Here is a 20,408-nt window from a genome sequence, read left to right as displayed (position 1 = left end):
CCCCCCCAAAAAAAAATCTTTCTCTATTTCTCTCTTTCTCTCTGATCGTGACTCACGTTCATCATCTTTATTTGTATAGGTTGTAAAATGTTGGAAAAAGGGTACCAATGAAATAGTAGCCATCAAAATTCTTAAAAACCATCCCTCGTATGCGCGCCAAGGGCAGATTGAGGTATTTATCGTATTTGATATATCTTTTTTATGATACTCCTTTTTATGATACTCCTTTTTATATAATACTCTTTCTTGTCGTTATTTATCGTCCATTGGTTCAATCATTTGTCTTATTTATAATCTCTCTCTTTTTTTTTTTTTCTTTTCTCCCTTCACTTCCCTCTTTCTCTTTCTTTTAGGTCTCCATCCTGTCACGACTAAGTCAGGAAAACGCGGATGAGTTCAACTTTGTGCGCGCTTATGAATGCTTTCAGCATAAATCACACACCTGTTTGGTGTTTGAGATGTTGGAACAAAATCTTTATGACTTTTTAAAGCAAAATAAATTCTCACCGCTACCTCTTAAATTTATCAGGCCGATACTACAACAGGTTTTAACTGCTTTATTAAAGCTCAAGGTACATATTTATGTAAATAATATTTTACGTTGATATTGTCAAATATAAAATAAATAAATAAATATATATATATATAAATTGTTCTATAATAAATGGATTAATAATGATTTTTAGCAATTGGGCCTTATACATGCGGATCTTAAGCCAGAAAACATCATGTTAGTGGATCCCTCACGTCAACCATATCGAGTGAAAGTCATAGATTTTGGTTCGGCCTCTCACGTATCAAAAGCAGTCTGCAATACTTATTTACAATCGCGATACTATCGTGCACCAGAAATTATTCTTGGACTTCCTTATTGTGAAGCGATAGATATGTGGTCGCTCGGATGTGTCGTAGCAGAATTGTTTTTGGGATGGCCCTTGTATCCGGGCAGCTCGGAGTACGATCAGATTCGATATATAAGTCAAACTCAGGGCCTACCGACGGAACATATGTTAAATAATGCTAGTAAAACGACAAAATTTTTTTATCGAGACATGGACAGTTAGTATATTCTGAATAAAAATTACATGTGTATCGAGATCATAATTTATTAATTATCATTATATTCACATTGAAAATCTTTTTTTTTTTTTTTAGGTACGCATCCGTTTTGGCGATTAAAGACACCGGAGGAACACGAAGCAGAAACTGGAATTAAATCAAAAGAAGCTAGAAAATATATTTTTAATTGTCTCGACGATATTGGCCAAGTTAATGTACCGACTGATTTAGATGGTGGTCAGCTTTTACCTGAAAAGGCAGATAGGAGAGAGTTCATTGACCTCTTGAAGAGGATGCTCACCATGGACCAGGTAGTAATATCTAATTGATGTTAATCTATATATATTTTCACGACAATGTATTAAATAAGTATATATAATGTTTTCTTTTTTTATTTCCATTATTCATTATAAAGTTAAATTCCTTATTAATGGTTTTATCATATATGTGATCGAATTTTTAGGAGCGCCGAATAACACCTGGAGAGGCTTTGAACCACGCTTTCGTTACCCTGGCACATTTAGTCGATTATGCGCATTATAACAGTGTCAAGGCTTCCGTCCAAATGATGGAGGTTTGCAGAAGAGCTGGCGATTTTACTGCAAGTCCTGCTCACCATCAAGCACCACCTGCTCCGCAACCACCCCCGCCTACATCTTTAGTAGCTAATTTTGTACCAACGACGAATGGTAGTGCAGTTACTCTTACTTTTAACAATCAACTGACCAATCAAGTGCAACGTTTAGTTAGAGAACATCGCACTGCTCCAACGGGCTATGACAATCTGGTTAGTTTAAAAAGACAAAAAACAAAAAAAAAATTGTAATCGTTTTTATTTACATCTTAATATTTCGTTCCTTTATTCTTGTTTGAAAATTACAATATACGATTTATATTTCAGTATCAAATCTATAGTAACAGCAGTCGTCGAGCAACACAATACAGTGGTTCTTCTAGTGGTTCGAATAGTGGTCGAAGTGCGGTGCATGATTTTTCACATCAATTAGTACCTGGTATATTATGTCCTCCTCCTGGTTATCAAACGATGCCAAGTCCAGCTAAACACGTAGTCGTTGCTCAGGTAATAGAAATATCAACGATAATAATTATTTATTTTGAGATACGTTGATATTGTTAAAGAGTGTGCGAAACGCGTTATTCTATTTGATTATAAACTAATGGTTATAGCCACCGCAGGCTCAACAAGGTCCACTTCAAATTCAACCGTCGATCATATCGCAGCAAGCTGTTGCGGCAGCTGCGGTAGCCGCTCAACAACAGTATGCAGCAGTTCCTGTGTCTATGGTAGAAACTGGACGACAAATGTTACTCACTGTAAGTTCATAAAGATAATTAAAAAAAAAAAAAAAAAAAAAAAAGAAAGAAAGAAAAAATTAAAAAAGAAAAAGAAAAAAGAAATATCTCTATGTATCTATTCGATACGATTATATATAATTATAAATTAATAGAATGCCGTGCAAACATCATGGCCTGGTGGAAGTCGACAAATGGCTGCAATTGTACCATCTTGGCAACAGTTACCACCGCAACACGCAGCCATTCAACAACCATTATTGAGTGATGCTGGAGATTGGGGAAGACCACTTATCGTTGATAGTTCTGCCATATTACAGGTAAAGTAGTTTGGACCTTATCGTAAAAAAAAAAAAAAAAAAAAAAAAAAAATCATTCTTTTCCTATGAATTATTTGTATATGTACTTTGTCGATGCAATGTTCCAATTGATTACCCTTGTTTTGGGGAAGGATCAGCGGCCAGTGTTTCCTGTCACGGAAGTTTATAACACTAGTGCTCTCGTTGAACATCCTCCGCAAGGTTGGGGCAAACGTAGTGTAACGAAACATCATCAACATCACGTGACCGTACCTCAGCAAAGTCAACACAGGCATGAACATAAAAAAGAAACTCAACAGTTGAGTCCAGTGAAAAAGAGAGTGAAGGAGAGTACACCACCGAGTAGTATGAGACGACATTCGCCTTCGAGTGGACATTGGCAACAACAACCAATTCAATCTCATCATCACAGCAGCAAACACAGTAGTAGTCACAATGTAGAACATCAACAAGTTGCATCCGTCCGGCAACAAACTATAACGATATACGATACCCCATCTCCGGCTGTTTCTGTTATTACTATCAGTGACAGCGAAGATGAATCACCAGGGAAATGGTGAGTTTCTGTATTTTAATATTTCTCCGTTTTTGTTTTTGTCTTTTTTCTTTTTTCTTCTTTTGTTTCTCATTTTTCTCTCTCTCTTTTTTTTTCTTTTTTCTTTTTTCTTTTTCTTTTTTTTTTTTGTTCTTTTCTTTTTCCCATTTTATGGAAAGTGCAAAAGTAGAATTGTAAGCTATTATTTATTGCTTAAATGAAGAGTAGATTGCTCATTTTTTGACGATTTGTGTTGTAATAGTATATATATTATATATATATATATTTTTTTTGCATATATTTGTCATTCTTCCTTCTTCTATTTTTCTTTTTTCTTTTTTCTTATTTTCTTTTTGTATGATAAGAAGTATATTTCTTCTTTTGCAAGGTCAATGACATTCTACGGATTGTAGAATCTAAAAATTAATATAAAGAAAAAATGATAACCATCTATATTATCAAGTAGTAATCCTGCAAGTAAATCCCTCTATCTTTGGGTTATATATGCTAGTATATGCTAGTTGGTAGTAGAATCATGCATGATATCATTGACAGCTGTGGCGATCGTCAATGCGGAGCCTGTCAAAGTTTGGCAACTCGCCTGTCTGGCGACGGACGTCCTGTCCGTGAGGAGGTCATTCGAAGGTACATCATTGTATTGCAATATAACACAACACAACACATAACACAGTACATAACACATAACACACAATACAAAGTCATATCTATAATAATATCTCATTCATTTCTTCTTATTTTTAATTATTTTTTAAGTTGAACAATTAACTCACAATATTTGTATTAACATTTTTTTAATTCATCTCTATGATAAATCATTTCAGTCATTTAACAGAATCAACACACAAAACGTACATAAGACAAATATGAAAGTCATTTTTCTTGGCTCTCTCATTAATGTAGGTATCTCATAATTTCCTTATACGCATGTTTTAGTAAAATGTTAACATAAGTAGAACATTCCAAAAGTATCATAATCAAATGAATTTCCCAATGATTATTTAAAGTGGTCGAAATTATTTGAGATATATTATAAGAAGCATGTTTCGGTACGTTACTTTTAACATTTTCATATGATTCGAACTCGTCGAAAAGGATATCAATTTAGATCACTTTCATAATCATTCGTTCAAATATCAAAAGAAAAAAAAAAAATAAATAAATAAATGAATAAATAAAACAACAAGAAAATATAATAATTCTAATCGATGAAAATTGGAATTTCTCTTTTCATTACAGTACACAATCTACACCAAGAGTTGTACCAACGATGCAGCAAGCTCATTCGAGTACGCAAGCTCACACAAGTTCTCATACGACCTCACAAAGCTCGTCACAAAGAGCTCAAAGAAAGAATGTTATTAGCTGTGTTACGGTTGGTGATAGCGATGGCGAAGTTAGTCCAGGCAGAGCTCATGCTCATTTATATCAACAAGTACCACAACATCCGCAACATCAACAAACTACCACTCAACATATTAAACATGAGCCTCAGCAACAACATCACGTTAGCAGGTGAATTTACTCTTCTATTCGTTTGATTTGAATTTTATATATATATATATATATATATATATATATATATATATATACATACATACAAATATTTTTTTTTCTTTTTTTTTTTTTCTTTTTTCATTTTTGTATCAAATAATCTGCTTATATGCTAATAGTTACATTCCTAATGCAGCAGTAGTTCTGGCTATTCCTCTCAGTCACAAAAGAAGCGATTATTGGCTAAGGTACAATCCGAGTGCAATATGGTGAACGTTACAACTAAGTCTGAACCTGGCGTTGAGTATGTCGCTCCACATCCATGTCACGCGCCAGCTTGCAAAGAGCCACCGACCTATCAGGTTAAATTACATTTTTTTATTTCATTCCTTCGACCTTCTTCTTCTCTCTTTTACTATACCTTATTGTGCCTAACGTCTTTGGTTTGATTTAAATCTTAGTTTTGTCGTCGAAAGAAATGTTCAACGATATTATAATCGTGTTTCTTGTAATTTGTTTTTTTTTTCTTCTTCTTCTTCTTTGGTTCTTTTTTAATTTTCTTTTTTTTAATTTAAATAACGATACTGCAAACAACAGCAAGAGAAAAATTGGATTCGTGGAACGAATTAGTTGCTTTCTTTCCTTCCATTAGTAATTTTTCTTTTGGGTAATGTTTTTCTAGGATGACGCCTATGACATGCATGACTACTTCTTGCAGTATGTGACCACAAGTAGCGCTCATCCTCATCTCCAAGAGCAACACATCGTTTACACGACTGGTACAGACAAGCGAGTCTCTTGGCCTGGAAAACGAGCAGAGTATAAACACGAGTACGTTCAACCTCCAGCAGCTCATTCGAGAGATCATCAAAAGTGGGCAGTAGCAAACCCTGTACATCAATATAGGTGAGTCATAAATCATGATTTTGCATGATAGTTATGTTCGAAAGACATTTGATGAAAAGGCATGTTTCAAGATAGTTAGATATTTTGTGATATTTCAAAGCAAAAGTTATTGCTGGCATGTCTATTTCTCAATTGTAATAACAGTGTGCTCGATGCATGGTATTTCGTTCTTTTTTTTTTTTTCTTTTTTTTTTTTTTTTATCGAGGACCATTCAGACAAATTTGTAATAAATAAAAATAAAAAGAAAAAAAAAAGAAAAGAAAAGAAAAAAAAAGTAATGATAAAAAAAAAAGTATAAATCAATATATTGCATGGTTTTTACAGGAAGAAGTTGTACTACGTTAGTTACATATGAATGAATGAGAAGCACGAAGTTTTCTTTTTTTTTTTCTCTTCTGATATTTTTCTCTCTTTTTTTTCTTTTTTTTTTTTTTCTTTTCATTTCTTTCTTTCTTCTCCTTTCGTTTTGATGAACGAATCTTTATACTATATTTTGCTTTTCTCGTTCTCTTCGCATTAACTAACGTCCTCGTTATATGAAGAGAGTTAGTATCAGTAATATATAAATTTCAGTTGAATTAATGCCGGAAAGTTTAAAAGCGCAAGAAAGAGTAAAGCATGTGAATTGCATAATGAAGGGGTGGATTTTCTTCTGGGTTTTGTAGGCAGAGCCAGGTGGTAGGCTCGGCAGCCCATCCGGGTCATACCCACAGCCACCATGGGCATCCAGTCCATCTGAGTCCTGGGGGTGGTGGTGGAGGCAGAAGCCCCACAGGCGGACCTGTGATAGGGGGTGCCCAGCATCTGGGACAACCTCTCTACCAGGAGTACGCTCATGTGCGTTCAAGAGCACATGCTGTGCCACCCCCTGTATATGTTACTGCTGCGCCTTCTCAGGCTCCTACTGCTATCCAGCAGCAACAAGTGCCCACCTTTCAGGGATTCACACCCGGGTGGGTACCTAGACACCTAGTTGATGCATGCATGTGTGTACCATTTATTATTTTACGTTTATAGTGTTAGTATTATTTAATGTTAAATGTATTCGTGCCGTTAAGGTATGTTTGTTGAGATGTTCTTGTCGTTATTGTTGATGTTTAAAGTAGTATGTATGTATACATTACATACATATGTATATGTGTATATATATATATATGTATCATTGTAATGATTATGATATATATATATATATGTTCATGCATAATTACATGATGTGTTGTACCATACGTATTAGAGTTTGAGATTCCCTCTTAAAGGGGTTACACGATTTTACTTTGTTCAATAAGTTTGCACGGATTATCATATAGCAGTACGTTGACTTCTCTTATAAGAGAATAAACTTTATCTTTTTTCGTTCTTTTTTATTGATTGTTCTCTTTTTTTTTTTTAATTTTCTTTTTTTTTTTTCTTCTTTTCTTTTAAATATTTTTTTTGTTTTCTCTCTATATAGCATCGAGAATATCTTATATTATATAGTTTAGTGTTTTTGTAGAGTATCTTGATTAGAGACTGCATGTTTGCACATTGCATATTTTCCATATTTATGTATGTACAAGTATGCTTATCGATGGGAATTTTATATTTTACACGACATTAAAATATGTTGAATGAATATGATAGATCTTGTTCTGTCATACTTGTACATAAATTTATTATAACAATATGTCGATCGCCCATTTGCACATTCGTGTCCAGAATATTATTGTTATTTGAGATAACTCCAAACAATTTGATGTATCTCTTTATTTATTAAAAACACAATTACATTATATTATAGCAAATAATTTAAGTTTTATGATACGCAGGTGTAATCTGGGCCAGCGGTATCTTAAAAACAAAGAAAAAAAAAAAAATCTATATTTGCCATCTTTTTTTTAGAGATTTGTGGAGACGTTCTAACGTATGTTATCCCGTTTTTTACAGCTCGTCTCCATTAACGTTGTATGATTCTAGTCGTGCGTTGCCACCACCAGCTCATCACAGCTCAGCCAGACCATTACTGGCAAGCCATGCAGCGCATCCTCTACCAGCACATATGCAACCTACTGCTGTTTATGGATTGGCTCCACTTTCACCAGCTAAACACCAGTATCAACCGTCTGGTTTGTGGTTTACGGAATAAATAATATTCCTATATCTGGTTTATATTGAAGAGTTTTAAAGTGCATTCTCTAATTGTTAGTTTAAACTCTTCTACCCCCTTTATTTCTTTTTCTGTTTCCTGAGAAACTTACGATCTTTCTTTTCCTCTCGTTTATCGATGTACAACACAATGAGAAATTCTTATATGAAATGAAAAAGGACGTATTGCTATATCTTATATATATATATATATGTATATATATCGATATAAGATATTTATCAAAAGACTCAAGTTTCGTCTGCGTGTCTTTCTCTATCTCTATCTCTTTTTCAAAAATTCTCCTTTAATGGCTGTTATTTGTATTAACCGAAGAGAACAATCAAGTTGTATTAATATATCTTTGAAAGGAGACTTTGAGAAAAATTGCTAAGTTAGCTTTTTAGAAGAGACGATCTTTTGAAATATTGAAAATTATCAATCCGTCCTTGATCAGCATCGGCTCTGTTCCTTAATTGTACAGAAAAAAAAAAAAGAAAGGAAAGAAAAAAAAAACACAATTGAGTTTGTAACAGTGACGATGCGTAACAATAGTTTCATAGAAAATAGATCTCACGACTTTACTACTTTTTATTTATTATTCTTTGTTAATTTTTAATCGTAGAAAAAAAGAAAAGTAATGTCCTTTTTCAATTCTTACGACTCGTAGAAAAAATTGTAAAAAAAAAAAAAAAAAAGATTTACAAATCGTGTGTAGTTTAGATTACTATTCTGCACGCTTTACGATTACATCACGGTATATATATATGTATATATATATGTGTGTATATATATATATGTATATATATATATATATATGTTGCTATTCTTATTAAAATTAACAAAGATTTGTAATAATGTACGACACACTCTGTAGTGTGTATGTGTGTGTGTGTGTGTATATCTCTTTGTGTGTGTTAACTGATCCATGTTATTTTTATCGTAAGTTTCCAGAAACATAAAAAGAATATAGAATAGATTACAAAGAAGGGGGTAGGAGAAGGTAAAACTCGTAAATATTTGGCAAGACCAATTCTCTGCGTTTCAATTATTATCAATTTTCTCTTTTTTTTTTTTCTTTTTTTTTTTTTTTTATTGAACATGATCGCAGGATTGTTATTTATAATTTAGATGGTTGAATACAAAAAAAAAAAAAAAGTAGCATACGAATGGAATTATTCTTCTATTCGGATATAATTATTTGATTATTAAATATTGTTCTCTGTCAATTTTATTTATTACGAATAAGTTTGCATTTCTCTCATGGTATGCTTGGGTACATATCATGTATATTGTTTTTAACAATGATTAATGAAGGTATCTCTTAGACTATTAAGTTCTTCATCGAATCGAGGGCAATGGTTATATATATATATATATATATATATATATATATATATATATATATATATGATTTGATTGCTAATGAAATTTCAACTATATGTCTCTGAGAATTTTTCTGCTGAGATATGCCTTTAGTCTTTTAAGTATATTACGTATAAACAACTGGCACGCAAAGTTTAACGAATTTAACTATTTTCTCATTATTATTCTTCTATTTCTATTTCTTCATAATACCAAATTAATAAGAAATCCTACATACATATATATATATTACAAATATACATGTGTACACTGTTGACATGCATACGAGATACATTATTCATGTAGGGGAAAAAAATGCATGTAGGTATTTATTATATCTTTTTTTTTTCTTTTCCTTTTTTTTTGTCGTTTCTTTTTTTTTGGACTCTTTTCATTTAGGAAGTAATTGAAGGTTTCTTATCATTAGGATAGTTGGTAGATGCAAAGGGCACTCGTCAGAAAACTGGTTGTACAAAGTGTGTATTTCAGAATTTAGTGATTGAATTTACTGACTCGTTGGATTAGAATTTTTTCTAACAAAGAGATTGCTTAGTGTTCGCATATATTATATATATATATATATATATAATGAACTGTACCTTCTTGAACAGTTTCATTATTATTTATTAACTTACTTTATTTTTCTTCGTCTTCGTCTACTTCTTGTTATTATTATTATTATTATTATTATTATTATTATTATTATTATATTATTACAAATAGCCACTATTTTTTAAAACTGAAATTTAGTCATTTAAATGTTCGGTAATTTTCTAACAAAACATTATCTTTTATCATTTCTCATTCTTGCATTTCGACGTGGTTGTATTTAGACAAATAATGCGCAAATGTGTATTAGATTTCACAGAGGAAATATGATACATAGTGCACGAAGAAAGTTTAAGAAATTAAAAAGAAATAATAATTGCTTTTTAAGCATTATGGAACGATGCTACATCACACATACAACAGTATTTATCACGAGCATACATATTTCTCATTTGTATAAACTCATTTCTTTGTAATGATAACGTTAAAGAATCTGTACATAATATTGTCGAAAGGGAAAATAAGCCCCTAATAATTTCTCTAGTTCTTTTCACTCATTAAATCGTGTTCTTCCTTCTCACACTTTTCCACGTCAGGTGTAAGAACAAAAGTTTCTATATATCTCTTAGAAGGAATATATATTATATATACATTATATATATATATATGTGTATATATATCTGTGATATATATATGTATATATATATATATATGTATATGTATATATATTCTAATCCAAATGAACTATATTAATGAGGTAAAGTTTTGAAAGTTAATTTGTACATAATTATTAATGGAATGGCTCTCTTCTTATCTTGAAGAAAGGAATAAAAAAAAAAATAATAATAAATGAAGGGAAAATAAGTTGCACATATGGTTCTTAAAGCCTCCTCTAGCTCGAATGAGCATTACTTTTGTGTGGACTGATATTGTCTGTCTTTTGTGGTTTTACATAGAATGATGCTTAGATATTGTTTTTTGCCAACTATTGGAATAATACAATAGATGTGTATATATATGTATGTATGTATGTATGTATATATATATATATATATATATATATATATATATATACAGCTATATATTCACATGCAAGCCACGCATACATATTTATATGTAGCTGTATGATAATTCGTATAGTATGGGGATTAATAATGGGTATGTTGATTAGAGTGATTTACGTCCAGAGTTGAACTAGAGATATTTTATACGTAGAGAAAAAAAAAAAAAAGAGAGAATGAATGCGAATGAATGTGAGAGAAAGCGTGAAAGGGTTGGGTAATGAGAATAGTAGAAGAAATATGGCAAATTTTATATGTGTATGGATGCATATGTAAAAAATACGCAACAGACACATATATTAATCTATATGTATATATGCACATATATAAGTAGTGTATAGTATATTATAAATATAAAAAGGAGTTGTAGGTATGTTACCGTATACACAGTGAGAGGAACTAAAAACTAACAGAATAGTAAACAAAGTAAGCAGGTAGTGTGCCGCAAAAAGTTGTATTAACTATTAGTAGATAAACATAGGGCCGCGATAGCTGTTGGGTCCACGATAATTTAGCATCATAAGTCTCTCGAGTGCCTTTGTATCGAGAGGCGTCAGGATAAATTAATGTGATCTAATGGTGTCGTCCCTTCTTTCTATGTATGTTGAAAGTGAGGTTAGATACGTCCTTTCTTTTTCTTTCTTTTTCGTCCTCTAAATTTTTCTTAAGAAAAAACTTGATCGATTTTATCTAATAACGATGATGATGACGACGATGATTGATGGTGATGATGATGATGGTGATGGTGATGATGATGATGATGATGATGATGATGATGGTGATTATGATAATAACATAATTACTAATATTAATAATAATACTATCGTATAATAATACTATACCATTAATAATAATAATAAAACTCGCGTTGTTTAACGCATTAAATTGCAAAAATTATTATCGTACTAAAAAAAAATATTTAATCCACTCGATGTGCCTATTTAATAATTACTTAATTAATTGTATCTCTTGGTGATTATGAAAGCGATGAGAGGAATTAGTCCCTTTTGTCTTGTGCTTATGCCTTTTTCTTTTTTATTGCTTCTGAGATCGATAGGTATCGTCAAAAAGAAAAACAAAAAAAAAAAGAAAAAAAAAAGAAAAAATATGTATATACATACGTTTGTACGTTTATACGATCGTATATGAATGGATGTGATATTTAAATTGTTAAATCGATTTAAATCTCCCGCCATTTGTATTCTATCTAAACGAGCGTACAACAATGTATCTAAGCTTTCTTGTGAAATGGTTAGACAGATGTACATACATAATTATTGTATTAATCTCTTCTCATTAATAATTCGTGAACAAAAAGTCATATCCTTAGAGTTATCCATTTATTCGTACATAAAGAAAAAAAAGTTGTATTGAAAGTGTTTGTGTGTAATCGTACATAAAGTGGTATATGATAAACACGTAACATATGATAGTTAAAGAGTGAGTGAGAGGGAGCATGGGTGGGAGGGAGATAAGAGAATACATACATATATATATATATATATATACATATTTAAACAAACGTAATATTACGTAGTTATATATGTATATATATATGTATGTATATATGTATGTATGTATGTATGTATGTATATATAAAACTGATTTTTCTTTCAGTTTCATGCTGTGTTATGTAAACAACAACATAATTAAATTTCAATCAGAGTTTTTAGGTTAAATTACGAGCGGATATTGACCGATAAATTTGAATTCATTATATTATTAATTTTGTGTTTTTTCGTCTTAAAAAGTGAACGAAATTATTCTTCTTTTTATTATAATTCTAATCGAAAATTTTAATTTCTATTGTATTCTATATATCATTTTTTATATTTTGCAGAGAAAATAATTAATCTTTTTGTTAACTAATGTTATTCTTTCTTTTCTTCTTTTTATTTAACAGAGAAATAAAATAAAATGGAACAGTGAAATAAAATCGAGAAAAATACATTGTTTTAATATCAATTTTCAATTTAATTACGTTGAAAAACATATATGATTAATTAGGAATGAAGCAAAGAAAGATAATATTTAGGAATATTTATTGAAAAAGAAAAAAAGGAAAGAAAGAGAAAAATAATTTTACATGAGTGACATATCGATATTTTTAAAAATAATAATAGAAAAAAAAAGAAAAAAAAAAACAAAAAGCAAAAAGAATAGGTACAAAGTTTATGGACCAGAAAAAAATTGCCATTTTTCTTATAACACGTACACTTGACTCTAGTTGTACTTGCTTACTTTCTCGTTTGAATGATCGATAATCGATCGATCGGTCAATACTTGCTCGAGAATTACAACAAGTAATAGAATTTTTCTAATACGATTAATAATAAATAAAATAGGTTGTATAGATCGATTGAAAAATCGATTGTGAAACATTTTTGGATAAATAGAAAATAAAGACGTTGGATTAATTGATTAATTAGCTTGTAATGTTCGAGGAAGGGAAATTTAAAAAAAAAAGAAAAAAAGAAAAAAAAAAGTCAAACCACCAAACAAACTAACAAACAAAAAATTGGTTAGGTAAAAAAAAAATTGGTTAAGGTAAAAGAAAAAAAAATTAAATTATGTGTTTGCAACGTGGAAAATGAAGCGTAGTGAAAAAAATATATAAATAAATAAATAAATAAATAAATAAATAAATAAAAGAAAAGAAGATGGTAAAAAATTAGATGATCGGGGCAAATAGATTAGAAATTTCGCGCGCGTTTTGAGTTTTCATTTTAACTACTTGTATTATTGTTACATGTAATATTATTAATATGTGATCAACGTTAGATCTTATTAATTAGGCGTGTGTTTTATGTAAATATAATTCATTATAAAGTTTTAACAATCGTCGTATTACATTGGGAATAATAATAAAAGTCACAAAGTAGATTATTATTTTATAATAAATAAGAGAGAGAAGAAGTAAACGTATTTTTAATATCGATAGGATTCGATACTTTATCGTGATTGATGTTCCACTTATTAGAACGAACTTAAAACAATATATATATGTATATATGTATGTGTGTGTGTAGATATATATAGTGTTTTACGTTCTTCTATTTGTAATAGACAAATCAAGAAAAATTATATGTGTATATATGTATATATATATATATATATATATACATATATAATATAATATTAATTTAGATTAGAAAACAACGATGATGGAGATTCGATCGAGGAAGACTAAAATACATAAAATATTATTAAAAGAGTATAAAATTATAGATTATATATAGCGTTAACGATTTTCTAACTTGATTAGTAATATATATCGTTCTTTGATGTTTTTAATGTTAGAAATTTCAAACACACTTATGCATAATATTATCATGAAGAGGAAAAATGCGGGGAAAGAATTCGAGAGAAAGAAGGAAAGGGCTGAGATGAAAAAAAGGAAGAAAAGTTAAAAAATGCGTTACATATTTCATACTAATCATTAAACACGTTCGAGTATTGTCGCTTCGATCGTTTCTCGAAACTCGTCGTTGTTAAAAAATACAAAAAAGGTCATTAGTGAGTGATGTTTAAATAAGAAGAAACACTAGTTTTTAAAAATTAGATTAGGATACTCTTCATAGATTTTTATTTTTATTTTTATTTTTTTTTTAGAAGGTGGGTTGGGGATAGATTCTTTTTTTGTCTAAATTTCATTTTTGGCTATAATCCATTCTATTCTAATTTAGATACTCGTAAGCATTAAACTCGATCTTCCTAATTGCGATTATAAACTGTATTCTAACTAAATCCTATTCGTAATATATATATATATATATATATAGAATGTGTGCGTGAGTGTGTGTATGTGTGTGTGTGTGTAATAATAATAATGTTGGTTAAAAAATGGCCGATATTAGCGATATTCTGCTAACTCTCGTAGCTTTGATCTAGATATTAAAATTATTATTATTATTATTATTATTATTATTATTATTATTAATATTATTATTGTTGTTGTTGTTGTTGTTGTTATCATCATTATTATTATTATATCTCATCATCATCATCATTGTCATCATGTCGTATCATTATTATCTCTAATAATAACATGATTTGATAATAGTGTTCGTCGACTTGAAATTAATTCGAGATTAAGTTAGGGAATAAAAAAAAGGGGGGGAAACTTTTTCTTTTTCTTAAGGGAGAAAAAAAAACTATAAGAAAAAAAGAAATACGGCAATGACTTATTAATAATATTATTAATTATTATTATTATTATTATTATTATTATTATTATTATTATTATTATTATTATCATTATTATTTATAATGTATAAATCTACTGTATTATGTAACATACCCTTTTTTTCGTATCTTTTTAACGATCAAAGTTTCGTTAGGACGAATAATCTTTATTTAGCACTTTTCAAATTAACCGCGCTTTCGTATCTTCCTTCTTTCTCTAACCAGAAATCTCGTCGTCGGCTATCTTCGTTCTTGTTCGTTTTTTCTTATTGTCAGTTCTTCTCCGTTCATCTTCGTGCGTACATCTCTCGTTACTTTCTCATCCTTCTTCGAAGTTTGTTTCTTTGACGAGTTAATTTTCGTAAATGTTGCCTTAACGATATGAATTATTATCAATGAATACTATAATTGCACGTACGTAAATACACATACACATAAACTTAACAAAATGCATACGTTTGCCAAACCAATTTTGTCCTATTTCAACAAACTTACACACACACATACACACACACACATACATATATACAAAATAACCTTCTCCTCGAATATATATATATATAGTTAGTCGTCCAACGGACAAAACGAGTTAAAAATTGGTCTTTCTAAAGAAAGAAAGAAAAAAAGAAAAGAACATTAATAATAATAATTAATAATAATAAAATAATAATAATAGTATTAATAATAACAATTATGCGATATATAGTTATATATCGTATTAGTGTGTAACACAAAAGCTTTTTATTAAGCCAGCAAAGTCTGTCACAAAGTATTACGCTATTTGGCGATAGAGAGAGTACATTTCCGGTACGATTAAACTTTATTTCTCTCTCTCTCTCTCGCACGTACCGGAAATGTTTCAATACCTATGTACGTACATATAACGGGTGTCCCGTTCACATTATTCTTACGTATATATTTCGCGTATTTTATGTGTACGCGCCCGAGTGTGTGTACGTGTGTATGTGTGGGTATGTGTGAATTGTGTATATGTATGTATGTATGTAAAGTATGTAAGTATGTACGACGCGTAATTTGTAATAAATCCAACACTCGAATGATATCAAGAAATTTCACAAAATATTCTTATTATTCTTATTCTTATTCTTATTCTTATTATTATTATTATTATTGTTATTGTTGTCTAATATTTTTTTGCATAATTATTAATAATAATGATCAACATTTTTTACCAATGTGATTGGATAAACAAACGAGCTTTTTTTTTCTTTGTCTTTTCTTTTCCTTTTTTTTTTTTCTTTTTCTTTTGTTCTTTTCTTTGTTCTTTTTACTGAAGACAGAAATGAGTGCGAGAAAGAAAAATTCGATAAAAAATTAATTAGCAGCAGCGTGGATCGTAACTTTTCTTTTTTTTTTTGTTCTTGAACGGTAATAGGGCGTGCCTTATATTGAAGAAAGGACGACGGGTTCGGTCGTCGTTTTGTTTTTGTTCGTTGTAATTAAATACTTGCTGCTTTTTTTTTTTTTCCAACGAAAGAGATTTGTTAAACAAAAAAGAAAAGACGAATAAAATTCTTCTGTTTCTTTTTTCTTTTCTTGTATCGAATCAAGCTGGATAAAAAAAATACACTCGTTTAGACGACACCTGTTATATGATATTATTATACATAAAAGTATGCATACGCATATACGTGACTATAGATATGTTATGTATGTGTGTTAGTATATATATATATGTATTATAATATACACATTTTTCCACTCAAGTGTTTTAGCGTGCGCGCGCGCGCGCGCGCGTGTGTGTGTGTTTATGAGCGTGTGAAAATGGATGTGTGTTTGTATGATTTAAACGTACATTTGTATGTATATACATGTACACACACACACGTGTATATGTATATATACACACATATATATATATTGTTTGCACGTACATAGAATTATTTCGGTGGTCGACCAGAGTACAAAGCTTAGGTTTAGTTTGACCTCGGAGATAGTTCGTGGACGAAATCAAGGAAAACTAAGTGAACGAAAAAGAAAAGAAAATTGAATTGAATTAAAAATTCTTTTTGTCGTAGCTATAAATGATCTTTTGTCAAATCTGGATGAGATATTATGGAACAAAGAGAGAGAGAGAGAGAGAGAGAGAGAGAGAGAGAGAGAGAGAGAGAATCGCATTGATTAGATCAGAGATAAAACATTCAAAAAATTAATAATTCAATAAATAATTAATAAGAGAGAGAGAGAGAGAGAGAGAGAGAGATACAAAGAAGTAAAAACAAGTTATTTCCATTTTTCTTTATTTATTCTTTTCTTGATGTATGGAATAAGAAAAATTTATTTCTTTTTTTAAGAGTGAAAAACACTTTTTTGTTGATAGAATTGAGAATAATGTTCTTTTGATTAACGTAGTACTATCTCTTTCTCTTTCTAATGAAAGAAATCAGTGACGTCATAATTAAGAAGCAAGTTTTCCGAATTTTGAAATAAATACATGCATAACATAATATATAGGCCAACCCACACACATACACACACACACACACACACACCATATGCAACACATATTGACATGCATACATATATATATATATAAAAATAAAGGTGCATATATCCTTTTTGTGGGGAGAGGAAAAAGCTAGAAGTCTATTTGATATTTATATTTTAATATACACACACGGACCGATTGTATTTAGCGACTATATTATATTATATTGTAATTAACGATGTGCTCTAATTAATCATTGATCGATATATCGATATTATCGTTTCGCAACCTTCTTCTCGCTACCTTTAAACTTTCTCTTCGAAAATATTTTGTCGTAGGTTATAAGATTGATTAATCGAAATTGAAATTGATAATTAATGTAGAAAAATTTTAAGAAGAAAATAAAAAAAAAAAAAAAAAGAAGGCAAGTGATGTGACTTGGTTGCGCAACGATTTCGATGATTCGATAGATGAGTGTGTCACTTTGTGTGACGTGTTGATTGATCGATGGTAATGGTAACAAAAACTACAAAAAAAGAAAAGTAACAAACAAAGTAAACTGGACACACGATTATTGTATATTATTGTAGCATAATAATCAAACACTAAAGACTAATGCTTAAGATAATTATCGAGTGGTTTTGGCCGCTATATTAGATCAACTATATTATATGAGGTGTATTTGAAAAATATTATTCATTATTATTATTATTAATTATTAATTATTAATTATTATTATTCATTATTATTATTATTATTATTATTATTATTAAGGACGATAATTAATTCCTTATTATTACTATTACTATTATTATTATTATTATTATTATTATTATTATTATTATTATTATTATTATTATTATTATTATTATGATTATTATTAATGCACAGGAGCTATATAAAATAATTAACATGCTGAGATACCTTAGAATGATTGAAATAAAAATGCTAGATAAAAAAGAAATAAATAAATAATTAATTAATACGTTTGTGTAGTGGACAATGAAGATGAACAAGTAATATTAATAAGATAAAGAAAGAGTAGAGATAAAAGAAACGCAAAATGACAAAGATCCTAACTGTAATATCAAATTGTGTGTATGTATGAATGCATGTATGTATGTACGACGAGCGTGTGTGTGTGTGTGCGTAGTCAAATATTTGGCTCCATTTTATTTATATTATTAAAATGCCTATAATTCCAACTATATAAAATGAGATTCAATTTCGAAAGATTTTGAAAAGAAAAAAGATGAACAAACAAAACAAAAAAAGAAAAGAAAAGAAAAGAAAAGAAAAGAAAAGAAAAAAGCACAAAGATCGCACGAATCCTTTGTTTCGAATGTGATCCATTCATTCATCATCCCCTTTCCACCACCCTTCTCTCATCTCCACTCCATTGTTGTTCGAAAACAACAGTTTTTTTTTATTTCGACGCCAAACACATTTGTTACGACGATGAAACAAAAAAGAATGAAAGAATAGAAAAAAGGTTAAAAAGGAGTTACGATTTTTTGAACGACGAAATAGATCTAAATAAAATGCATCGGTAGTTGCCGGTATATAGAAATGCATATATACATATACATGTACGTATACATAATTACATACGTTTATTAAAGAAAGCGATTTATCGTGTAAATAATATTGAAATCAAAGCGTTTTTATAATATTGACAAAAGTAAACAATGAAGAAAGATAAAGAACATAGCAACAATAACTATAACATTCATGTGTCCGTTGAGTCCTACTATTACTATTACTATTATTATAATTATTAATACTACTACTACTATTACTACTACACACTACTCTACTGCTACTACTACACTACTACTACTACTACTACTACTATTACTGCTATTACTACTACTACTATTACCACTACTATTGCTACTATTACTATTACAATGACATACTTCCTGCATTTTTTATTTTTTCTGTCTAATTTTCAATATGTATATATATATCTATATATATGGATATATAATATACATGAATATTCATCTATGTAGAATATATATACTTATGTGTACATAATTACTTATATGAATTTTTAATAAATCGGTATGATTGTTATATCGAAAGGGAAAAAAATAAATGGAATAGAAAAGATAACAGCAGTTAAAGGTCCATAAGATTTCTAAAAAGGATTAAATTTAAAAAATTCGGATTATTTCAATTTGAACTTGAATTGAATTGAATTGAATTAATTTAAAAGAAATTGAATTAAATTAAACAAATGAACGAGTGATTAAACCAAAACGTACGTATGTGCGTACATATATAATACATAAATAAATAAGTAAATAAATAAATAAATAAATAAATAAATAAATGAACAAGTAAAATAAAAATAATTTCGTCGCAACTGGTAGCTTTTTCATTCTTTTTGTCCAACTCTGAAACGTCGATTAATAATGACAATGATTATTATAATTAATTAAAATCATCATCATCATTATAGTTATCATTTTATTACTATTATTATTATTATTATTATTATTATTATTATTATTATTATCATCATTATAATATTATAATTATAATTATCGACTTGGCTTTGTCGTTGATACATAATTTTTTATAGCAAAAATAAATAAAAAGAAGTGAAAACGAGTCGTAGTACTTAAATTTATCGAGATGAAGAAAGAGTTTGAGAGCAAAGAAATAAATCTTGAAAGAAACATCTTTAAAATATCCATTATCGATATAAACACACATATACATAGACATATATATATATATATATATATATATATATATTGATTCTTGCGCTGCTCTTTTATGTAAAATAGTAATAATAATAATAATAATCAAAGTGATAGTTCGAATTACATTTTTCGACGTTATTAATAAGAAATATTACTGAGTGTTATATATATATATATATATATATATATATATATTTCGAAAAAAGCAGTTAACCAAGTATTACGTACCTGTTATTAAATAAGCTTGCAATCAAAGTCATTTTTTCCCCATGAATTTTTCATTCAAAATGACGGAATGACGAAAGAAAGAGAGAGAGAG

General features: G+C 29.3%; 1 protein-coding gene across 17 annotated transcripts in view; it reads left to right on the top strand.

Moving 5' to 3' along the window:
* LOC122635279 (homeodomain-interacting protein kinase 2) overlaps positions 1–8,861 on the top strand; it is a 29,170-nt gene extending 20,309 nt beyond the window's left edge. For 5 of the 17 annotated variants that reach the window (XM_043825302.1, XM_043825305.1, XM_043825301.1 and 2 more), the window contains 15 exons: positions 80–172; positions 354–572; positions 687–1,059; positions 1,156–1,373; positions 1,523–1,846; positions 1,961–2,140; positions 2,248–2,394; positions 2,529–2,693; positions 2,825–3,249; positions 3,784–3,873; positions 4,486–4,761; positions 4,937–5,102; positions 5,423–5,646; positions 6,313–6,633; positions 7,571–8,861. In XM_043825302.1, the coding sequence (XP_043681237.1) occupies positions 80–172; positions 354–572; positions 687–1,059; positions 1,156–1,373; positions 1,523–1,846; positions 1,961–2,140; positions 2,248–2,394; positions 2,529–2,693; positions 2,825–3,249; positions 3,784–3,873; positions 4,486–4,761; positions 4,937–5,102; positions 5,423–5,646; positions 6,313–6,633; positions 7,571–7,769 (3,420 nt within the window). In that variant the 3' untranslated portion in view covers positions 7,770–8,861. Of the gene's footprint in view, positions 1–79; positions 173–353; positions 573–686; positions 1,060–1,155; positions 1,374–1,522; positions 1,847–1,960; positions 2,141–2,247; positions 2,395–2,528; positions 2,694–2,824; positions 3,250–3,783; positions 3,874–4,485; positions 4,762–4,919; positions 5,103–5,422; positions 5,647–6,312; positions 6,634–7,097 lie in introns of those variants that run through there. The other 12 variants (XM_043825306.1, XM_043825309.1, XM_043825308.1 and 9 more) reach the window with 12 other exon arrangements.
* The last annotated feature ends 11,547 nt before the right edge of the window (positions 8,862–20,408 follow it).

This window comes from Vespula pensylvanica, chromosome 17, assembly GCF_014466175.1.
Source record: "Vespula pensylvanica isolate Volc-1 chromosome 17, ASM1446617v1, whole genome shotgun sequence".
Classification (NCBI taxonomy): Eukaryota; Metazoa; Arthropoda; class Insecta; order Hymenoptera; family Vespidae; genus Vespula; species Vespula pensylvanica.
The sequence above is the reverse complement of the archived record's forward strand: the minus strand, read 5'-3'. Positions and strand labels throughout refer to the sequence as shown.